This window comes from Streptopelia decaocto (assembly GCF_964273445.1).
Source record: "Streptopelia decaocto genome assembly, chromosome: 17".
Classification (NCBI taxonomy): domain Eukaryota; kingdom Metazoa; phylum Chordata; class Aves; order Columbiformes; family Columbidae; genus Streptopelia; species Streptopelia decaocto.
Genome location: NC_138672.1, coordinates 10,226,504 through 10,245,252, shown reverse-complemented (window position 1 = coordinate 10,245,252; position 18,749 = coordinate 10,226,504). Strand labels below are relative to the sequence as shown.

At 40.2% G+C, this 18,749-nt stretch overlaps 1 protein-coding gene across 2 annotated transcripts in view; it reads right to left on the bottom strand.

Annotated features, from left to right (window-relative positions):
• CNTRL (centriolin) overlaps positions 1–18,749 on the bottom strand; it is a 28,442-nt gene that overhangs the window by 7,695 nt on the left and 1,998 nt on the right. Inside the window, exons 2-30 of one of the 2 annotated variants that reach the window (XM_082067933.1) lie at positions 17,860–18,115; positions 17,295–17,428; positions 16,827–16,957; positions 15,749–15,890; positions 15,133–15,319; positions 14,842–15,035; positions 13,936–13,992; positions 12,969–13,088; positions 12,363–12,588; positions 11,800–11,909; positions 11,247–11,441; positions 8,790–8,943; positions 8,363–8,583; positions 7,541–7,717; positions 7,078–7,212; positions 6,455–6,600; positions 5,956–6,136; positions 5,496–5,675; positions 5,000–5,179; positions 4,464–4,580; positions 3,919–4,063; positions 3,281–3,420; positions 2,619–2,805; positions 2,077–2,375; positions 1,528–1,736; positions 1,165–1,357; positions 664–794; positions 404–544; positions 163–289 (exon numbers count right to left, since the gene is read on the bottom strand). In XM_082067933.1, coding sequence (XP_081924059.1) covers positions 163–289; positions 404–544; positions 664–794; positions 1,165–1,357; positions 1,528–1,736; positions 2,077–2,375; positions 2,619–2,805; positions 3,281–3,420; positions 3,919–4,063; positions 4,464–4,580; positions 5,000–5,179; positions 5,496–5,675; positions 5,956–6,136; positions 6,455–6,600; positions 7,078–7,212; positions 7,541–7,717; positions 8,363–8,583; positions 8,790–8,943; positions 11,247–11,441; positions 11,800–11,909; positions 12,363–12,588; positions 12,969–13,088; positions 13,936–13,992; positions 14,842–15,035; positions 15,133–15,319; positions 15,749–15,890; positions 16,827–16,957; positions 17,295–17,428; positions 17,860–18,082 — 4,782 coding nt within the window. In that variant the 5' untranslated portion in view covers positions 18,083–18,115. The remainder of the gene's footprint in view (positions 1–162; positions 290–403; positions 545–663; positions 795–1,164; positions 1,358–1,527; positions 1,737–2,076; positions 2,376–2,618; positions 2,806–3,280; positions 3,421–3,918; positions 4,064–4,463; positions 4,581–4,999; positions 5,180–5,495; positions 5,676–5,955; positions 6,137–6,454; positions 6,601–7,077; positions 7,213–7,540; positions 7,718–8,362; positions 8,584–8,789; positions 8,944–11,246; positions 11,442–11,799; positions 11,910–12,362; positions 12,589–12,968; positions 13,089–13,935; positions 13,993–14,841; positions 15,036–15,132; positions 15,320–15,748; positions 15,891–16,826; positions 16,958–17,294; positions 17,429–17,859; positions 18,116–18,749) is intronic. The other variant, XM_082067934.1, reaches the window with a different exon arrangement.

The window sequence follows — 18,749 nt, the reverse complement described above, 5'->3', positions numbered from 1 at the left end:
GGATAATAAAGCCAATACCGAAGACTCAGTTCTGATCTGGACAGTGCAGTCCTGTAGGATTAACTTCAGACAAGACAGTTCAGAACCTAAGACTCTTCCCAGCTTTCAGTTATATCAAAACCAACAGCACTGATAGTCCAGAGTTGATAAGATAAGCCTTACCTGATCTTTTAATCCTTCCAGTTCAGTTTTCTTGCCTTGAAGAAGGTTTTCAGCTTCTCTGAGGACCTGGAGGTGATGTTCTTCATTACCTTCTGCAACTTTAACATCTCCTTGAAGCTTCTGAAGACTGACATGGAGAATAAAAACATGATTCAGAAGAAACAAGAATCCCTTAGGCAGTAACTTATTGGAAAAGAACATCTTTATCTATTAGAGTTTATGGTAAATTACAAATACTTACCTTTCAGTTAGCATTTCTATCTTCTGGTTTAATGACTGGAACTCGGAGTCTCTTGCAGCCACCATTTGGTTCATTTCCTTCAAAATACCTTCTTGTTCCCTCTTACGCTGTTCTAAATCCCTTGTATCTGCCTGCAATAACCTAAAGAAGCATTTATGCCTTTCATATTAACATTTTAACAGCTCTCCCTCTTCAGAAGCATTATCTTGATATTTGAAAGAATCTTGTTCTGCTCCTCAGCCCAAGACTCGCGCGTGTACCTTAACTGCTGCTCTGCTTTCACCAGCTTAACGGCCGTTTCCCGAGCCCTTCGCTCCAGCTCCTCTGCCTCTGTTTCAGCACGGCACAAATGCTGTTTGGCATGATTGTACTTTTGAATAGTGTCTTTAGCCTAGAGCAAAAATTGAAGATTATTGAGGCAATACATTCCCATCTCATGCTTTCCACATCCCTAAGCTGCAGGTTAGCTGTCAAAATCAACTCCTAGCTCCGGTATTCCACCTGAGCTCTCTCCCTTTGTGTATCATGAAGTTGAACCTTTTCCCCTCTCTTGTCCTCCTCTTCAGCAAGGATTGAAACATTTTCTTTTAGCCCAGGTTATCCCACGACTAATTTTCAAACAGAAGCATTTTAAGAGGCTTCAAGTTATCCAAATGAAAATAAACTGATGACACAAACAAAGATCCTCTGCTTGCAACAACCTTAATGCAACATGTAAATCCCTCTGCACTTGGAGGGATGGCTTTCCTTGCTTTCCTCACCTTCCCGCGGGTGCTCTCGAGCTCTGCTCCGGCCTCGGCCAGCAGCCTGTCTGCCTCCCGCAGCTCCGCTCGCCGCTTCGCCAGAGTCTGTTCCATACATTCGATTTCATCGGCAACATCTTCATGATGTTTAAGAGACTTTTCTAACTGCAGTTCTGCAATCAGGTTGTCAGTATACCCTTCAATGAAGTCCCTGAAAGGTCAGGAGCAAAGACATGGAATTAAAATACAAACTGCAAGGAGCTTCTTGAAGTTCTAGTCCATTTACCTTAATTGTAAATAAGCCCAAATTGACTTTTGTTGGGAAAAATTTCAGGTATTTCCACTTGCTTACTTCAAATGCATCTAGTGCAATATTCTTACTTGCGTTTGTTATGTTTTTGAGCTGCTCTTTGTAGCTCTGCTACTTCACGTTCCAACTCTTCTCTTTCACACAGAAGTTCATCAATGGTTTGATGCAATTTTTCCACCTCCTTTTTGCTTTTGTGCTCAGCTGCCTCTGACTGTTTATCTTTGTATTTCCGAGACTTTAAATAATACACAGTGTCTTCCAGCCTTGAGACTTCACTCTCCTATATACACGAAACAGAACAACAACAAGACCTGTTTCGTGTTTCAGTCCTCCTGAGACACAGGAACAGCTACAGACAGAAAAACCGGACAATCAGCACTGGAGACTGAGCGTTCTGATCAGCAAGCTCTATCAGATCCAGAACCTTTCTAGCAGAGACTCCTTTAAAAACCAACCAACCAACACCTGGACTAATCTAATCTGTGAAAATGAGGGTTTGGGTTTTTTTTTTTGCATTTTTGCTTGATTTTATTTTAGAAAGCATATGTTAAAAGATGCTCCTACTCCATTCACACTCAGTTCCCTACGGTGAAAGCTGCTGTTGCCAGCTCTGGCCGTACCAAGTGGTGATGCTCGGGCACGTTGCAGTGCAGGACGCCCATGGGGACCAGCGGGACGGCGAATGTTGGGGGCAGAGGCCCGTAGAGCAGCGCGGCTCCTGCGGGAGCGGGGCCGGAGACAACAGATCCAGGAGCAACCGAAGCAGCAGGAGGAGGCCCATAAACCACCGTTCCCTGAGGCGCAGGGGCACCGTCTGGCAGGGCCGTGTAAATAACAGTACCGGGGGGTGGCACAAAGGGAGGGTCTTGGGGAACATGAGTTTCTTCATTTCCTTCATTATCTTCTTTCGCTCTTTTATCTTCACAAAAAAAAAAAAAAGGTTACTTTAAATCACTTTTCCAGTAAAAGATATTGTTCAAATGGACATTTTAAATTTATGCAAGGTACAAAACTGTCAGACGTGCTGCTTAAGCTGAATAATGAGTTCAACAGTAAAACATTTATAATTTGTTCATGCACATAAAAAAATTCCCTATGAACCCTAAAGCAAGTCCCTCTTTAGGATGCTCCTAAACATTCAGAGACCATGAGGCTGACTTACCTTTCCCAGAGTTTGGTTTGTACATCCTATTTCTGAGCGGGGAGTAAACCCAGCACCCTCCGGGCTGGGGCAGGTGCCCCGTCCCGCGCGGCCCATCCTGCCCGCAGCCTCTTTGGGGCAGGGCCGTGCCGGAACACAGCAAACAAACCCCAGAATCCTTGGTGCTGCGGGAAGCAGGAGTTGAAGCCTAAAGAAAAAAAGAACACGCATTAACCTAGAAATAACAAATCGTGTAAAACTGATGATTTGTTGCAGACGTGCTAAGCACTGCTTTTCCAAGAGCAGGTTGTACAAGCTCTGCCTTCTCTTACTTCCAACCATGATGCGTCTTTAAAGAGAACACTAAAAATATTTAAACAGTATTTCTCTTAATCTCAGGCAAATGCTGTTTTGCAAAAAATGTTTGTCTGCAATGTCCCCTTTTAAACTTTAGCCAAATGAATTCACAATATGGTATTTTGAACAGCTGTCTCAGAATTTTACGTGTACTAGAATCCTACACAGGAACAGGGTTTATCAGGGAACATTTGTGTGTGTTGTTTCACTATTACTCTCATACACCAGCCGATATTTCTTCTTCAGTTCCTCCTAGACCCAGCAAGTTTATCATGGACTTTCCCATATCAAATGACTTTCCACATAATAGGATTTTTATTTCTGACCTGTGATGGTGGCATGTAATACCAGTATCCCCTTCTCTTCAACGGATCCGCCATGCTGGTGATGTAATCGTTCTGGTATGATAGCACATTTTTGAGAGCTGCAATTTCGTCTTGTAAGTTATCAATTTCATCTTTGTTACCTGAAAATTAATCACCATTTAAAAGGCATAAGGCAAATAATTAAGTCATAAATCCTCCATTAAGCATTAAAGTAACTGATGCTTATTATTCCTTATATCCAGGTCTCTGACAATGTTGTAGAGCAGTATAAATGGAATGCACAACACAATTACTGTTTTCTAAGTAGTTGTTAACACAAAGTGATGAAAACGAACAGACTGTTATTCTGATTTTCCAACTGAGGCGGAACTTCACTAACTTTCCAGAGGTCAGGGAGCACATCAGCCTCGATGTCCTAGAGCCACTGCGGGCCCTGAGGCCACTGAAGCACAGCGACTTGGGGACTCAATGTGTCCTGCATAGAACTGTGCAGGAAAGTATCCTAAACAGTTTATTCTCCTAGAATAAACTTCCTGTGCTCTGAACGGCTTCTCAGATCAAACAGCGACAAATGTGGAAAAGTGAAGTCTTCTGTGTCCATGCTTACCCACAAGAAACAGAGAGAGAAGAGAAATTACCTGTACCGACATTATCCAACAACCATCTTAAGCGTCCAATTTCTGCTTTCTGTTGCTCCATAGCTTCTTTTAATTTATCAATTTCAAACTTCTGAGAGCTTGATGCAGCAGTCTTCTCACCAGCTTTCTCCATTTCATGCTGAAACTGTGAGTTTAAATCAAAGCAAGGCACTTCAGTTGAAATTATATTGTGATAAAATGTTTTCAAACATGCCCATCCATCCCTACGAAAATGTTCCTTCAGCAAAACACATGCACCACTGTGATGCAACACAATTGTTCTTCACAACCCCTTGTATGACCAAGGCTCACATAAAGGTATTTAAGTGAACAGGGGATAGTTTTCCTTCCAAGTCCTCACTGGAGTTAGTGAGGGGTTTATTTTGTTCTTTGGCAAATGTCAGCAAAGCAAAGAACATCGTGACTTGGGAAAACGGGCGGGACAGACACCGCTAAACATGGCATTTTCAGAAACTCACAGAACCAATATATCCAAGTGTTCTATCCTGCTCATACAATACAGAGCAAACAGCACAGGAACCTACTTGTTCTTCCTTCTCTTTGAGGAGTTGTTGCAACAATTCTATTTCCGCTTCTGCTCTGGTGAGATCCCGAGCTGCTCGAGCTGCCTCCGCACAGAATTCTTCGGCTTCCTCGATCTCCTGAAATCGAAATTTGAGTTTGAGCTTTAGTTTGCAGGAATACTTCACAAGCTTGCAGATGTCTCAAGCAGCTTTGTGAAAAGCTGACTAATAAGAAGCATCAGCACTTGTCTGTTACAGGATTCCAGAAACTAGAAAAGCTTATGTAAAATAACGTTTCTCCTTTAACTTTACAGTATTTCTAGAGATGTTATATGTTGCCAAAAATGGTTCCTAGTTTTAAAAACACAAAGCGTAAGAACTTCCATGCTCCATTCTTTTGCTTTTCTATCTTATTGCATTATCTACTGTTTGACTTTCAGTTAGTAAGAGGCTAAACTTGCCTCTCCCTCACCTTCTAACACCAGGACCGTTCCCATTCTGATGGCACTAGAAAGCACTACTTATATACAAGCAATTAATGATCAACGCTGATTTACCTCAGCTCGCTCCTCATTAATTCTGAGAACAGTCCCATGAAGAGCCTTCAGCTGATTTTTAGCAATGGAGAGCTCTGCGGCTGCCAGTTTATCTGAAGTGACGATTGCCCTCTTTAATTCCTTCAGTTCTTTATCCAGACTGACAAATTGCATTTGTGCCCTGGCATCTTCCGTCTTTTTCTGAAACCAGGAAAACAAAAGGTTTTGTAAGTTTTGAGTAAAAAGCAGCATGGAAGAAAGGCTCTCTCTTGGTATGACTTTTGGCCTTCATGCATACCTCATTTTCTATTTTATGCACAGAAGCAGCAGGAAAACAAAAAACAAACTCTAAAGCAAGGACAACCAATAAAAGTTAAGAAAAATGAAGATGGTATATTTAATCTCTTTGTTCCTTCATGTATTCAATCTGTCTTAGAAAGCAAAATAATTCAGAAGTTTCTGCATCTTCTTTCTGTGAGCAAACAGAGTGCACAGGCTTGTCCTCACTCATTCCTACCCTTTTCTCTAAATCCTCCAGTTGAGCAAGAATATTCTCCTTTTCTTCATCTGCCTCTTGGAGCTGTTGCTCAGCAAGGCCCTGAATTTCTTCCATGCTCTTTATTTTTTCACGTAAATGCTGAATTTCATTCTCCAACTGATGGACCTTGTTCTTATTCTGCCTGTTTTCAGCTTTAACCTAGAAGTGAAATAAGTTAGAATGAGCAGCCAGAAATATCTAGTTTTTCAACACAAAGCCACCCTATTTCAATTATTTATAGAACAGAAATAACTTTTTGGGAAGTGCAGTTACCAGCATACTTTGTACCAGAAAATAAAGGAAAAAGAACTGCTTTGCCACTGGAACTATTACATTTTAAAGTGCTCCGTTTATTCTGGTAGCAGTATGGATAGTGAGCTGTCGAGGAGGTTACTGGCTGAAATTGTCTTACTCTCATTTCTGTTGTTTCGATACGTGCCTGTCTGTATTTCTCCTGTAGTTCTTCCAGCTTTTCCTGCTGGGATCCCATTTCTTCCTGTAATTGTCTCTGTCTAGCCCATGCTTTCTCTTTTTCCCTCTGAGCATCAGCAAGCATGTTATTCAATTCCTTCTGCAGATTTGCAAGGCTTTTCCCTAAAACATCACCTGAATTCTGACATCTGAAAGAGAAACAATCCAGGTTCCTAGACAGAAAACAGTGATTGTGATACCAGATACCGAAATAACGAAGCCTAATACAATAGTGCAAGTTTTAGACATCCAGTGTAAATGAAATCAGGTGCAGCACCGAATGTCCTTTCCCTCAGTAATGCAATTCCTGGGCTGAGGTGATGCTCTCAACAACCACAGGGTGCTGAAGCTCAGGTCCGAACTGCTCCAGGCTGCACTCAGTGGGATGCAGCACACGCACCTGGTTGCTCTCATGTATTTACATGGATTTGCACAAATCTAACAGTCTGTACTTTTATTTTACTTACTGAATCTCTCCAGCTCCTGTGTGAAGCTGTTGCTTGAGTTCATTTATACGAGCTAAGACTTCCTCGGGATGAATTAAGTTCCCAACCGCATGGTTTAGCTGATTCTGAAGATCTTTAAGCTGTTGTTTCAGGAGATTATTGTCTCCCTAAAAAAGACAACAACAAAAACACACGCGCACAACCATAAGCAAACAAATGCACCAATGATAAAAGCGAGAATTTTTAATTCCTAGATCTGTTTTAGGGTTTTGATTGATGGTGGTTTTGGTTTTTTTCTGTTTTTTAAAATAAAGAGTCCAAGCATTTTTATCAGTGTGGTCCGAACCAGTATCAACAACAAAACAAGGAACCCCAAACAATCTTTGCCTTTCAGTTTCCTTTATGTTGAAAAGTATTTAAATGCCAGTTCAGAAATGAAGGGCGTTTCTTTGCCAGCCGTATTTTGAACATGTTGAACCCAGTATATCACTCTTGCCTTCCTAAAGCCCTTCAGTAGCTTTAGGAAGACAAACACTTGGTTTCTAGTCAGTAAAGATGAGGCACTGATCTGTGACACTGTATTTAAGCAGAGGTGTTTCTGTACCGCTTACCAGTTAACTTCTTAAAGGCAACAAAGGCTTCACCTGCAATTGTTTGAACTGAGAAAGGAGCTTATAGTTCTGTTGTTCCTTCTCTTCTGCTAGTTGTGCTTTGGTCAGAGCGTTCTCTAAGGCTTGCCTTTCTTTTTCAAGTTCAGCTTGCAGGGCTGACAGTTCCATCTACAAACACAGAAAACCTTCAAATCAATATGCCCGACCACAACCTGTCACCCAAATACACAGCAGCTGTAGTTCTTAAAACTATAACAATATGGCAACATTTCCAAAACAACTTCAACAAAACCCCAACCATCCTAAATCAACCCATCACCATATATACATAACAGGTGCATTTCCTAAAATATCATCATGATGACTTGTACTGTAAATTCTAACCTAGACTTAGCACACCTAAACCAGCAATTATTTGCAGGTCATCACTGGAGGAAAGCTTGGTTGTCCTTTGGGGGTTATGATCCCTCTGGCACTGTAAGAGCTCTGTTCTTACCTGGCTAAGTTGTTTCAGTCTTTCCAATTCTTCTTTTTGCTGCTTGGCTTCCATGTCTCTGTCTCTTAGCTGGGCTTCCAGTTCAGCCTCATAGGCACTGATGTTCCCTTGCGCATCTCTAAGCGTTTCATTTATTTCTTGCTGCTCTTGCAGTGCACCTTGTAGCATTGTAATTTCCTGGAATTTTACATTTATTTTAGAAATATGCACACAGGAGAGCCAGAATTTCTTAAGAGTACATCGCCTCTCTTCCTCTGTTACTCTGGAACTCAGCATCGATGTGAGAGCAAACAGATCAAAGAAGAGACATTAACCCTAATCACCAACTATTAAAACTTTCAGCTAGGCGGCACTACTACAAAGCCAGGCCAGTGATGCTGCTGTAACAAAAACCTATGCTCAAATGAGAACAATGTAGCTTGAAGTGATACATATTTGTCCCTGCTGTTAAGATTTACATAAAACCTACCAGGTAACTGGCTGATAGGACAGACAAGAATAATAACACGCCCATGCTCGGCTACCCTCCCATTTTCACTAACACAATTCACTGTGATGTCGACTGCGAATCCATTTTTAGTAATGGCTGAAAGGTAAAGCCTGTGTCTCTGAAACATCTCCCATAACGTACAGATTTACTGTACGTCTCTTGCAACTGCTTTGAAAAGCCAAATTCTGTTCTTAATGGGCGTGGGCACATCTCAGTGAAGTTACCATATAAAAACATTGTGCTTTGCTATTCACAACTGGGTCATTTGCCTCTTTTTTAAAGTTTATTCCTAGGTATCTGAATTGGGGAAGAAGTACAGTATTAAGCCTTACTTTTCTCATATTTTCTGCATCCATGGCAACTACTTCCAGGTTGTTTCTTTCCTCCTCTAGATCTGCCAATCTTTGTAGCAAAGACTCTTTATCCTTCCGCAACGCCTTACATTCATCGCTGGCCTGTTTTGCCTGACACTTAACACTTCCCAGGTATTCTTGTAATCCAAGGATAATACTTTCTAAATCCCTTTTCAGTGCTTCATTTGTTGCTATTTGACCTGTGGAAATGCAAAAAGTGAGATAGTTAAGTAAACACACTTGTTTACAAACCAAAGAAAAAGTCTCCTAGATCAGTTAAGAATAGTTTTTCAACCTTTTTCTACACATTCTGTGCTTCATTTAAGCAAAGACAAACAAAACTGAACCCTCAATTCAACTGTCACGTCATCCTAAACACAAGAAAGACAGTAAAATAAAAGCTTACCATCAGTGAGCTGTTGCTCCAAGTCCTTGATTTCCTCAGTTTCCTTGGCAATCCTAGAGAGCATTTCGTCCAGGCGACTCTCGAGCTGTTTGTAATGTTTGTTCATGACATCAAACTGCTGTTCTTTACTTGCTTTTTGACCTTTCATGTGAGCCTGTAAATTGGCAGCGGGGAAGGTAAAGTGGGACAACATGCATACAGATTTTAACAGTCCAGTCGATATTTTAGCTCAGTTCTGCAATGTCTTACAACTGGCAGTAAAAGTCACAAGTGCAGCTTATGTTTTGATGTTTGGTGGTGGTTGGTTTGGGTTTTTTTCCTCATTACTGCTCCACAAAAAACGCCAGATAGGCAAACAATCTGTGTAATCTCCCCCTTGCCCTGGCATGATGAATAAAGCCTGCATTTATAAATTATTACTCATGGCTACCACCTTTCTTCCTGCCTTTACTTTTCGCTATACTCATTTCCTCTTTCAGTCAAGAACAAACATGATTTTCTCCAGCAGCTTTAGACATGTCATCCTGCGTTGCCTTCACAGCAGATGATGCTTTAGAACATGCCAGGTCACTGCCCAAAGGAAAATACTCCAACGAACCAGCAAGTCAGGCCAACTTTATAGCAAAGATTTATATTTCTGGGAAATACAACGTAGCCACAGATTTGGTCAGGATTTCATTCATTCAGTATGAATGTAGCCGATTGTTTCAGCCGTACACAAAACTAGGTTATCAACACAATGCAGCGCTATCTGTTCCCCACTTGTATGAAATGACTCACAAACAGCTCAAGCACCACAGAACTTAGAAAACCTCAGCATTACACTGCTGGTAGACAGCACCTTTTTCTTACTACTCAAAAAAATTTAAAAAGCGAGCTAGCAGTAGAAATTTTAAATACAAGTTCTCTGAAAAATCACTGCTAAAGTTGCTTCCATACCAAGAGCCAGGGGTACAAACCAGCTTTCTGGATTTTTAACAGATTAAACCGGAAGTTATTTTTCGCATTCACATTAGTGGAATTCAACTCGTCCCCCTGTTAACGACAAACTACCGCTCGGCTTTGAACGGCGACATTTCAACAAGTGGAGCCCGAGCAGAGGTGCTGCTGCTGAGTCATTTCGCTGCAGCTGCCGAACGTCCCCAGAGCGTGGTTGGAAAAGCCAAACACTTACAGCTCTGCCTTTGTCTCCTCTTCCTGCGGTATCGTGAGCGACCCGCCCCACCCCTGATGGAGAATTCACGCGAGGACAGACCCGACAGCCCCGCACACACGGCACTTAAGCGGAGTTTCCCATCTCAGGCTCCCGGCCCCGGCGGCTCCAGCGGCCCCGCAGCCCCGAGGGGGCCGGGCCGGCGCTCCCGCCGCTCCCGCCCCGCAGCGCCAAGCGGGGAAGCGATGGGCGGCCGGGCCCGCGGCTTTGGGAGCCCGCCCGGAACCGCCACGGCCCTGCCGGGGTTACAGCTGGGAAAACAACCGCATTTTTTAAAAGTGTCTGCAGCGCTCAGCTGAAAACGGCGGCCAAGCAGAAAAGCATCAAGCTGGTCTGAAAAGCTTTCATTTAAAAATATATATGCTTTTTAAAAACGCTATGTAAAGAGTGATTCAATTTCAGTTGGATTTCAAATGTCAATAAACACTTGTTGTACTCTCACCAGTTAACAACTCAGAAATCAAAGGTCTTGCTTCTCTGGAGATCAAAAAACCAAGACTATCAAGCCAGAGCTGGAGCTCTTCTTGGGGCTTTGCCCCAGCCCTGCAAGATGTAACTCCGAGACCTTTTCAAATCTATCAGCAATGACAGGACTGTATATGACAGCAGAGAAAGGGCATTAGTCCCCACTAAAAAGCCAGTATGCATCTTTGCAGGATTAGAATGATTTGTTGAAAATTGATTCTAGTTTCAGGATGCTTGATTACTTCAGAAAGCCAAGGCTGCTGCTGCCTTCAGCCGTCTGCAGTCCACAGGCTGCAATATTCATGAGCTGTCACCACTTCAGCCAGGTCAGCTGCAGCTGCCACCCCAGACAGTTTTTCTTGCAAGAATACCCTGACAAAGCAGGACTTCAGCGATGTGCCTATGGCAGTTACACAGACCTTTAAAAAACCTGAAGGCCAGATTCTACACACAGATGCAACATGGATTTCTTACACAGAAGTCGTCTCAGAGGCTCTGCACAGCATGTTTTCGCAAAGCGTAAAGATCTAGTACTTAACATGCTGTACGGAAACAGTCCTGAAAATCAGTTGCCCAAGGGTTTTACCCAAGTTGTTGTTTAAAAATTGTGAGGAGTTGTAGGTTTTTGAAATTATAGCAGCTAAAGAAATTGATAAATAGCAAAAGAATATATAGTTCACAAAATAGGCACAGTAATCTGTTAACACAGCCTTTACTAGTAGTTCTCAGTACATGAATATATGCGCTACATAAAAACTTGAGATTTCAGTTTTACTTACATGTCTTGGATCTTTAGGATTTATAGAAGCAAGAGAATTCTGCAAGTCTTCAAGCTCTTTCTGCTTTTTCCCTATTTCTCTTTTCTGTTTCTCCATTTGCTTTTCCAGGTCTAAAACCTCCTTGCGTAGCTGATGCAGGATTCCTATCTTTTCACTCAGCTGCTGTTCAAGAGCTTCCTTGTTGGCCTGTGAAATCTGGAGACAGAATTAGGACGTTGGGTAAAACAGTTTGATTGGAAATAAACAGCTGATCAAGAACATTTTAAGAAGTTAAATAAGACTGCTAGTGTTGCATAACAGGTTGCCTAAAAATCGTCTATGCATTATTTTGAATCTTCTTTACTTTCTTAAGAAAACAAAAAACCCTCATCTCTACCATCATCCTCAAGTGTTTTCAGACAATACTTCAAAAGTCTCCTGTATAATTCCTTCTGCAGTCCTAAGAAGACTATCCAGAATGTCTCTTTTTCCCCCTCCCACAATTACAACTTCTTAAGTTAAAATATGGAAGATCCTGGTCCCTTGCTATTCACGTAGCAAGCTCTTGATGTACCTTTTTCTGAGCCAGAGCATCCTCCAGTTGTTGCAGTTCCCCTGTTACTTTCAAAACTTGTTGCTCTGCATTTCCTATTGCACTTTGCAGGTCTTCTAATCTCCTTTGTGCTGCAGACGAAAACAAAACAACCCCACAAAATACATTATAATATTCTGTATAACATCAATACACATATTTTCTGTTAACACATTAATCAGAATGCATTCTCCTAAAAGTTATAATCAAAGCTAATATATTCTGTTTTCTCAAACAGTATTTCATGTTTTTTTAATGAGTCTTATAAAATTAAATTAATGCATCAAGTATGAAGACTCCATAGCCTTCTCTTTTCAATAACATTTAATCCTTTCATCCTGTTACCTTAAAATAATAGCAAACAGGAGTTCTAACAGTATTGACCCAAATTGCATCAAGGACAGTGTTTAGAAATTACAGCACTTACAGCCTTTAACGCACTATTGCTATTCTTACCTTAAATACACATCAAGTATTTAATCAGTGGAATAAGCCACATTGATATACATTTTTTAATTTTTATTTGATAAAATTTAAGGCTTTACCTGAATGAATCTTTTTTTCTTTACCCTCTAGTAGTTCATCTAGAGCTTGTAGCTGCAGTTGCAGCTGGGGTTTCCTGCAGAAATCATCTTCATCCCGTTGCATTTTCCCAATCTCCATCTGCTGAGCTTTGTTAGCTATGTAGCCTTCTCCTATAAACATATTTCTTTTATACCTGGCCTTACCAATGTAGGGGCTTTCACCAGGTACATTATCGAGCTCAACATCCTGAAATGGATGAAGCAAAATGTCTTTGTATCTCCCTCAAAACTACACTTGCAGTCAACTCATAAGATACATTTAATAAGCATGGAAAAGAAAACCAATTTGAAATTACAAAAATTAGAAGAAAACAGTCTACACCTCATGTGTTTGGCCTTGAGCACTCTTGTTATTTTATAATGGAATTAATGAACAAACCAAATTGGAGTATGATCAGTTTGTTGCAAATGGGTAATGCAAGCGGATGCTTAACTGGAGGAATTTTAGACATCGTAGTAATATAGATTATACTTAGTCCATTAACATTGTTGCACTTAAACTTCACTCAAGCGTAACCTAAAAAAATTGTTCAGTAATGAAAAGATCCATTATTTCAAAATTATTACCTCCGATGGAAAATAATTTAACGGCTCAAATTTTGCATCGATCTTATAAAATGCCAGCTCCTGCTCCAATTCATACTGCTTCTGGCAAGCTCGAGTCAGCTCTACTGTCTTCTGCTTCAACTAATAAACCAGGAAACAAATTAAGTAGCATTAATTCAAGTGTCATTATTCTCACACACACTTAATTCAGCAGAGAGCACTGCAAAGACATTAGCTTTGAAACAAAGTTCACAGCAGAAAAAGTTAAGATGGTGTATTTTGGATCAAGAATATCACAAAGTGCAACTTATTACAAGATACAACATGACTAAGAGTAGACAAGAACTCCACAATTAATGTAACACAAATGATCACATGAAAGGCCTGTTAAGTCTACATACAAAGATTTGAAAGTAAATTTGTCACTAGCTTAGGATAAGAAGTAATTTGGGTATAATCCTTTAGCAAAATCTGCACCAAATAGCAAATGATTTTACTGCTACTAATGAGCAGTTAGAAATATTAACACTGTAAAAGAAACAACACATCTCAAGTGTATAGAGCCTGTGCATTTCATTTTAGCTTAAACTTGACCTAGCTAGGTTTTGAGTTTCTTTTTAAATAACAGTCCATCATGTGATTTCTTTTTAAATCAACTTTTCACGCTCAATACCTGAGGGAGAACATGCAGCAAAACTCCAACAGACAGTGGAAAGCAGGACTAATGGAGGAAAAGAAACAGAACAGACTGGAATAAAGGAAAGGCTTAAAGAAAGATTTTGAAACTGATACATGTCATGCAAAAATTAAATGCGTTTCAGAGAAAATTAAAAAAAAAAACAAAACAACAAGAAAATTATATTCACTGTGGGTTTTGGATACAAAGTCTCACTGGAACACTTTGTACAAATGTTCCTACTTCAGTAAACATGCAAATAAATCCTAGAAATAAAAATAACCATGCAACCCAGGAGCACAGCGGGGCTACCTTTAGTGAGGAATAAAGGCTCTGCGGAAAGGGAACTGTGACAAACCCATACACCAGCTGAAGGAAGAGAGAAGCGAGCAAAGTCGGTCATCCAACGGGTAAGAGGGGGTTAAGCTGTAAAATATATGCTGCTAAATGTCACTATACTGAAAAGTACATTTCAGAAGTAGGCTGCTGGTTAGTGTCTGTGTTCACAGAAGAAACAGCTATAGAAATATTAGCTACAGAGATTCTGAAGGATAAAGCAGCTGTAGAAATATTAGCTACAGAGATTCTGAAGGAGAAAATTTTAAAGGACAAGTCTAACAAGCAAGTTTCCATCAGGTCATTCACAACTGAGCACTCCGGAGTCAACAGGAATTCTCTTGCGTTTTATACCTACCAATGAAAGACACTTGTCAAACTTCAGATTTTAGCATGATGTGAATAAAGGACACGTAAACTAATGGACATTACCCAAAATAATAATCAAGGGGTATCACTGATGGGCAACTTGTATGCACATCTTGGTTTGTAAAAGCATCTTTTCCCTTATTGCAGCAGCACTTTAAAGACTGAACACAGAAGATTCAGTACATCAGCAATTTAGCAGCTAGGGGATACTTCAGCTGTCATCAACCGACAACATTTTAAACAAACAAGACAAAACTATCAGAGACAAACAAATAAGTTACTATGAACTATAAATTACAAGTGCAATACTGATGGCTGGTTCAATATACTTATATTTTGTACAGAATGAATATTGAAGAACTGGTCAAGGAATCACTGCCTAAAAGCTGAAGTGCTTAAGTTTTGCTTCTTAATTTTAAACATAAATCTCCAGCCATGTGAACTCTCACGCTGACAGCTCTGTCTCTAATAAAACTATTCCAAATATTTACTTACTGCAAGTGATTATCTTACCAATTCATTTTTTGTGTCCAGGTCCCTTTGTATATCTTTGTAGCTTTGCTTCTGTTGCAAAGTCTTTGCTTTTAATGATTTGTTCACCTCATCTTGATGGCGAAGTTGCTCAAGCACTTTGGACTGGTTAAGTTTAAGGTTCTCCAGCTCCTTTACTGTGTTTTCCAACTCTCTTTCTAATTTTTCTATCTCTTCTGAAAAACAAAGTAACAGAAACACTCAAATAGAAATCTTTTCCATCTAAACTTAAATGTGGCATCATTCGCTATAGTTCTAATATATCACAATTACCTAAATTGAACCTCTCTAGAGCTTCCTGCCTGTCGCGGTTCGTCACTGGCCGTCCATCCAAGTTCTCCAGTGCTCGCAGGTGGAAGATGGTGTACAAGCGGTAGTGAGGCAGACTCGCAACCGGATTATCCGCAAGGAACAGAGAAGTCAGCTCTTGTAGAGGCTTTAGTTTAGCTATATCATGGAGCTAAATCAAAGATAAATGCAACAATGACTAGACATCCTTCCAAGCACAATTAAACCCCCATTACTTAAGTTCTGATTGTATACAATGTTTTACGTTTGGTCCATCTCAAAGGGTCTAGTAACGTTTATGCTAAAATGGAATCTCTAAACACCTATCAAGAACAACAGGAAGAGCTTTTTCCAATATGTGGCAGATAAAACTAGTGATTTCACTTCACAAATATTCTTTTGTAGCTGCAAAACATGGAAATTAGCCTAGGTTTCCAAAAACTTGCACTTTCCTGAACAACATTGTGTAGGTTTATGTTTTGAATACCTGGCACAAAACGGGGGGGTTTCTGCTAAACAGCTTTATTAGGCTCACAAAAGACTTTGTGGAAGGACACTCAGCAATTATTCAGAGTTAAGTCCGTCAGTGTCAATCACTTACTGATGATACTTGATTCTGTTTCAAGTTAAGGATGCGCAGGGATCTCAGTTTCTTCCCTACCCACACAGGAATATGCTCAATCTCATTCCCTGCAAGGTTCAGCTTTTGTAGATTCCGCAGATGTTCTATACCTTCAATTTTACTGAAAATAAGAAGAAAAACATAACTTACAATGAACCATAGCAACTCTACAGTGTAATTGAGGCATTACGGATAAACTACAGCAAAATCTGTCTCAAATAGCTATCATTGAAGGTATTAGCAAAAACCATTGTTTACTGCCATGGATTCACTATCCAAATTAAATTACACCAGCTTACTTCCAAGTATTACATTCAGAAAAATTTGAGTAGGAACCAACTGTATATAACTAAAGTCTGAAAGCATGGGGCAGTAGCTAAAAGCTACTCTGACTTCTTCAATTTCTGTTGAGAGAGGAAGTTTTGCGAACACAATGTGTAGAAATGACGGCATCTATTGCTAACTTGTCTACTGAAACCGCAGCTTCTCTCCTGCAAGGTCAGTCTCACGGCAAGATCATAATTCAGTAACAGAAAAATTAAAGGAAACCAAGAATTTTGCTATTACCTGAACCATTACCCTTCGACACTTTTATACCACTCAGAAAAGATCCCACACTCTCCAAGCAGTGAAAGTGAAAAAGCTATTAATATTTAGTGAGTTTAGGGCCTGCCTGATCAAGCCCATTCAGCTTCCTCTCCTAAAAGAAAATTTGTTGTATTACCCATAATAATATGCAGTAAAAGTTTAATTACATTTTTAATGGGCTTAATTGGATTATTGTACCCTCTTCATTATGGCATCTGGAAACTTGCGTTTCTGGCTTGGTTTCCCAGAAAACAAGCTCAACTGCAGCCACAGTTCGCTAACAGCATCTCCCAGAACTAATTCTCCTTGTGTTACCCAAGAGCTGATGCTTTTTAAGAAGATCTCACCTCTTAGTCTTGATATACAACTGATGGGAAATTCACCTTAACGAGAGAACCCACTTATACATTAAGAGAATGTCAACTCTACTGTATCTGCGCTTACCAGACCATCAGGGTTTCTAACTTACCTGATTTTGTTGCAAGACAAATTGAGTTCACGCAACTTCATCAGTTTATCCAACTTCTCAATCTTCTCTATCTGGTTGTTACTAAGATTTAGTGTCTCTAGTTTAGAGCACTTTTCCAAGTTTTCTATGTACTGAAGAACAGAGAATTAAACCCTTAGCATTGCAGATTTTTTTAAATACAAGGCAAAAAAACCCAATCAAAACACCACCACCAAAACACAGCAGAGTCCAAAAGCTACAAAATTACAAAAATGGAACTTCATTCTAACTGATTCATTTTTTTTTATTTTGCACAAGTGTCCGCTGACAAGTTTTTTGGGGGTTGTTTAGTTGGTTTTTTAAACAGAAGCTGCTTGTAGAATGAGGCTAACAGAATATAGCTGTTGACATCCACTTTAAAATACACCTTTACTAACAAAACTAATTATTTTTACTTCATTTAATTACCAGTTATTTTCAATAACTTACCTTAAATTTCTTGTCCGCATCCTTTGGGGAAGAAAGATTCAGTGAGCTTATAAATGCCAAATTTTCTTGTTTTGACAGACCTTTTATAAAGGGTTCAGTAATGTACCTAACTCCTGCACTAACACCATTTTCATCTGAAACGAAACAGAGAGACTGTCTTCAGTAGTGAAAGAATTAGTGATTTTTATATTAAGTCTTTTACTTCACACCGAATACTGGGAAAATATTGAAAATTATTCCCCCTGATGGGGGAGGAGAAGAACCAGCACAGCACAAGCACTGACAGGAAATGACATGTGAGAGTAAGTGGGTATAAACCTTTTGAAAAAGCCACAGTGTGCGTCTCTCTTCGCCAGCCTTCCCCCCAGCATGCAGTATAAGAAGTAAAAGTCTCATTATTCTACTCAGCTTTCATTACTATCATTTCCACATTTGAGTGCCAAGAGATGAAAGCAAATTTCTCAGGGTTCTTTCCAACAGATCATACATCTTTAATCATCCAGTTCACAGAGCACTGGCTTGCTAGACTTTTACTATGTACTTTTATACCAGCAGTTATTGATACCTTTATGAAACGTATCCTCAAAAGCAGCTTCGATGTTTTCTGCTGTAATATCAAGCTGTTGGCGCCTCCGCTCTGTGCTTTTGCAAGCAGATGGAGATGTCTGTTGGCTGAGAGGAGACGGTGACCTCGTACTTGAACTGCCAGGAGACATTGGACTAGGTGTCCGAGAAGCCGGTATCTGTGGTTTTCTACATAATGCTTTTCTTACTGAGCCTTTCTTCATTGCCAAAAATACAGAAAATCATTTGACAAACATCTGGAAGAATGGAAATAAACATCAGTCAGGAAAAAAGGCTAAATCTCAGTGGTTTGCGTGCCAACAAAATCGTCTTTTTAGCATAAGAAAAAATTTCCAGCAATGATCTGGTGCCCCAAACCCCTACATCTAAGCCAATTATCCAAAGGGTGACAGCTTCCAGTTTTCATGAGCTAACGCATATTTGGAGGAGCAGTGTACAGCTGATCATTTACACCATTCCAGAGCACAGCACCAGGAACCGGCTGAACTGCTTTCTGGTTTCCAGCTCACTTCAGCAACTGTCCCGCAATTTACAGCTTACACAGACTCTGTCAGGTCTGGAGATGCTCCCAACTCAGACCAACCCAGCTGGCACAGGACAGAAAGAGAGGACTAGGATCCCAATTGTTTCTTACCAAAGCTAGAAAATCATCCAATTTGCAGCTAGAAGAGCAAATACAAGCAAAAAAAGGCAACAGAGGAAAAAAATTACCAGTCTAGCACTAGCATTCCATCAGTGTTCCCTTTCTGCAAACAAGTTATTCTGTGACTGCCTGGGAAATTCCAGAATATGTTAACAGAAACTTCCCCCCCGCGACAAACACATTTCCCTGGGGTAAGTGTACGAGCATCATGTGCATGTTCTGCACAT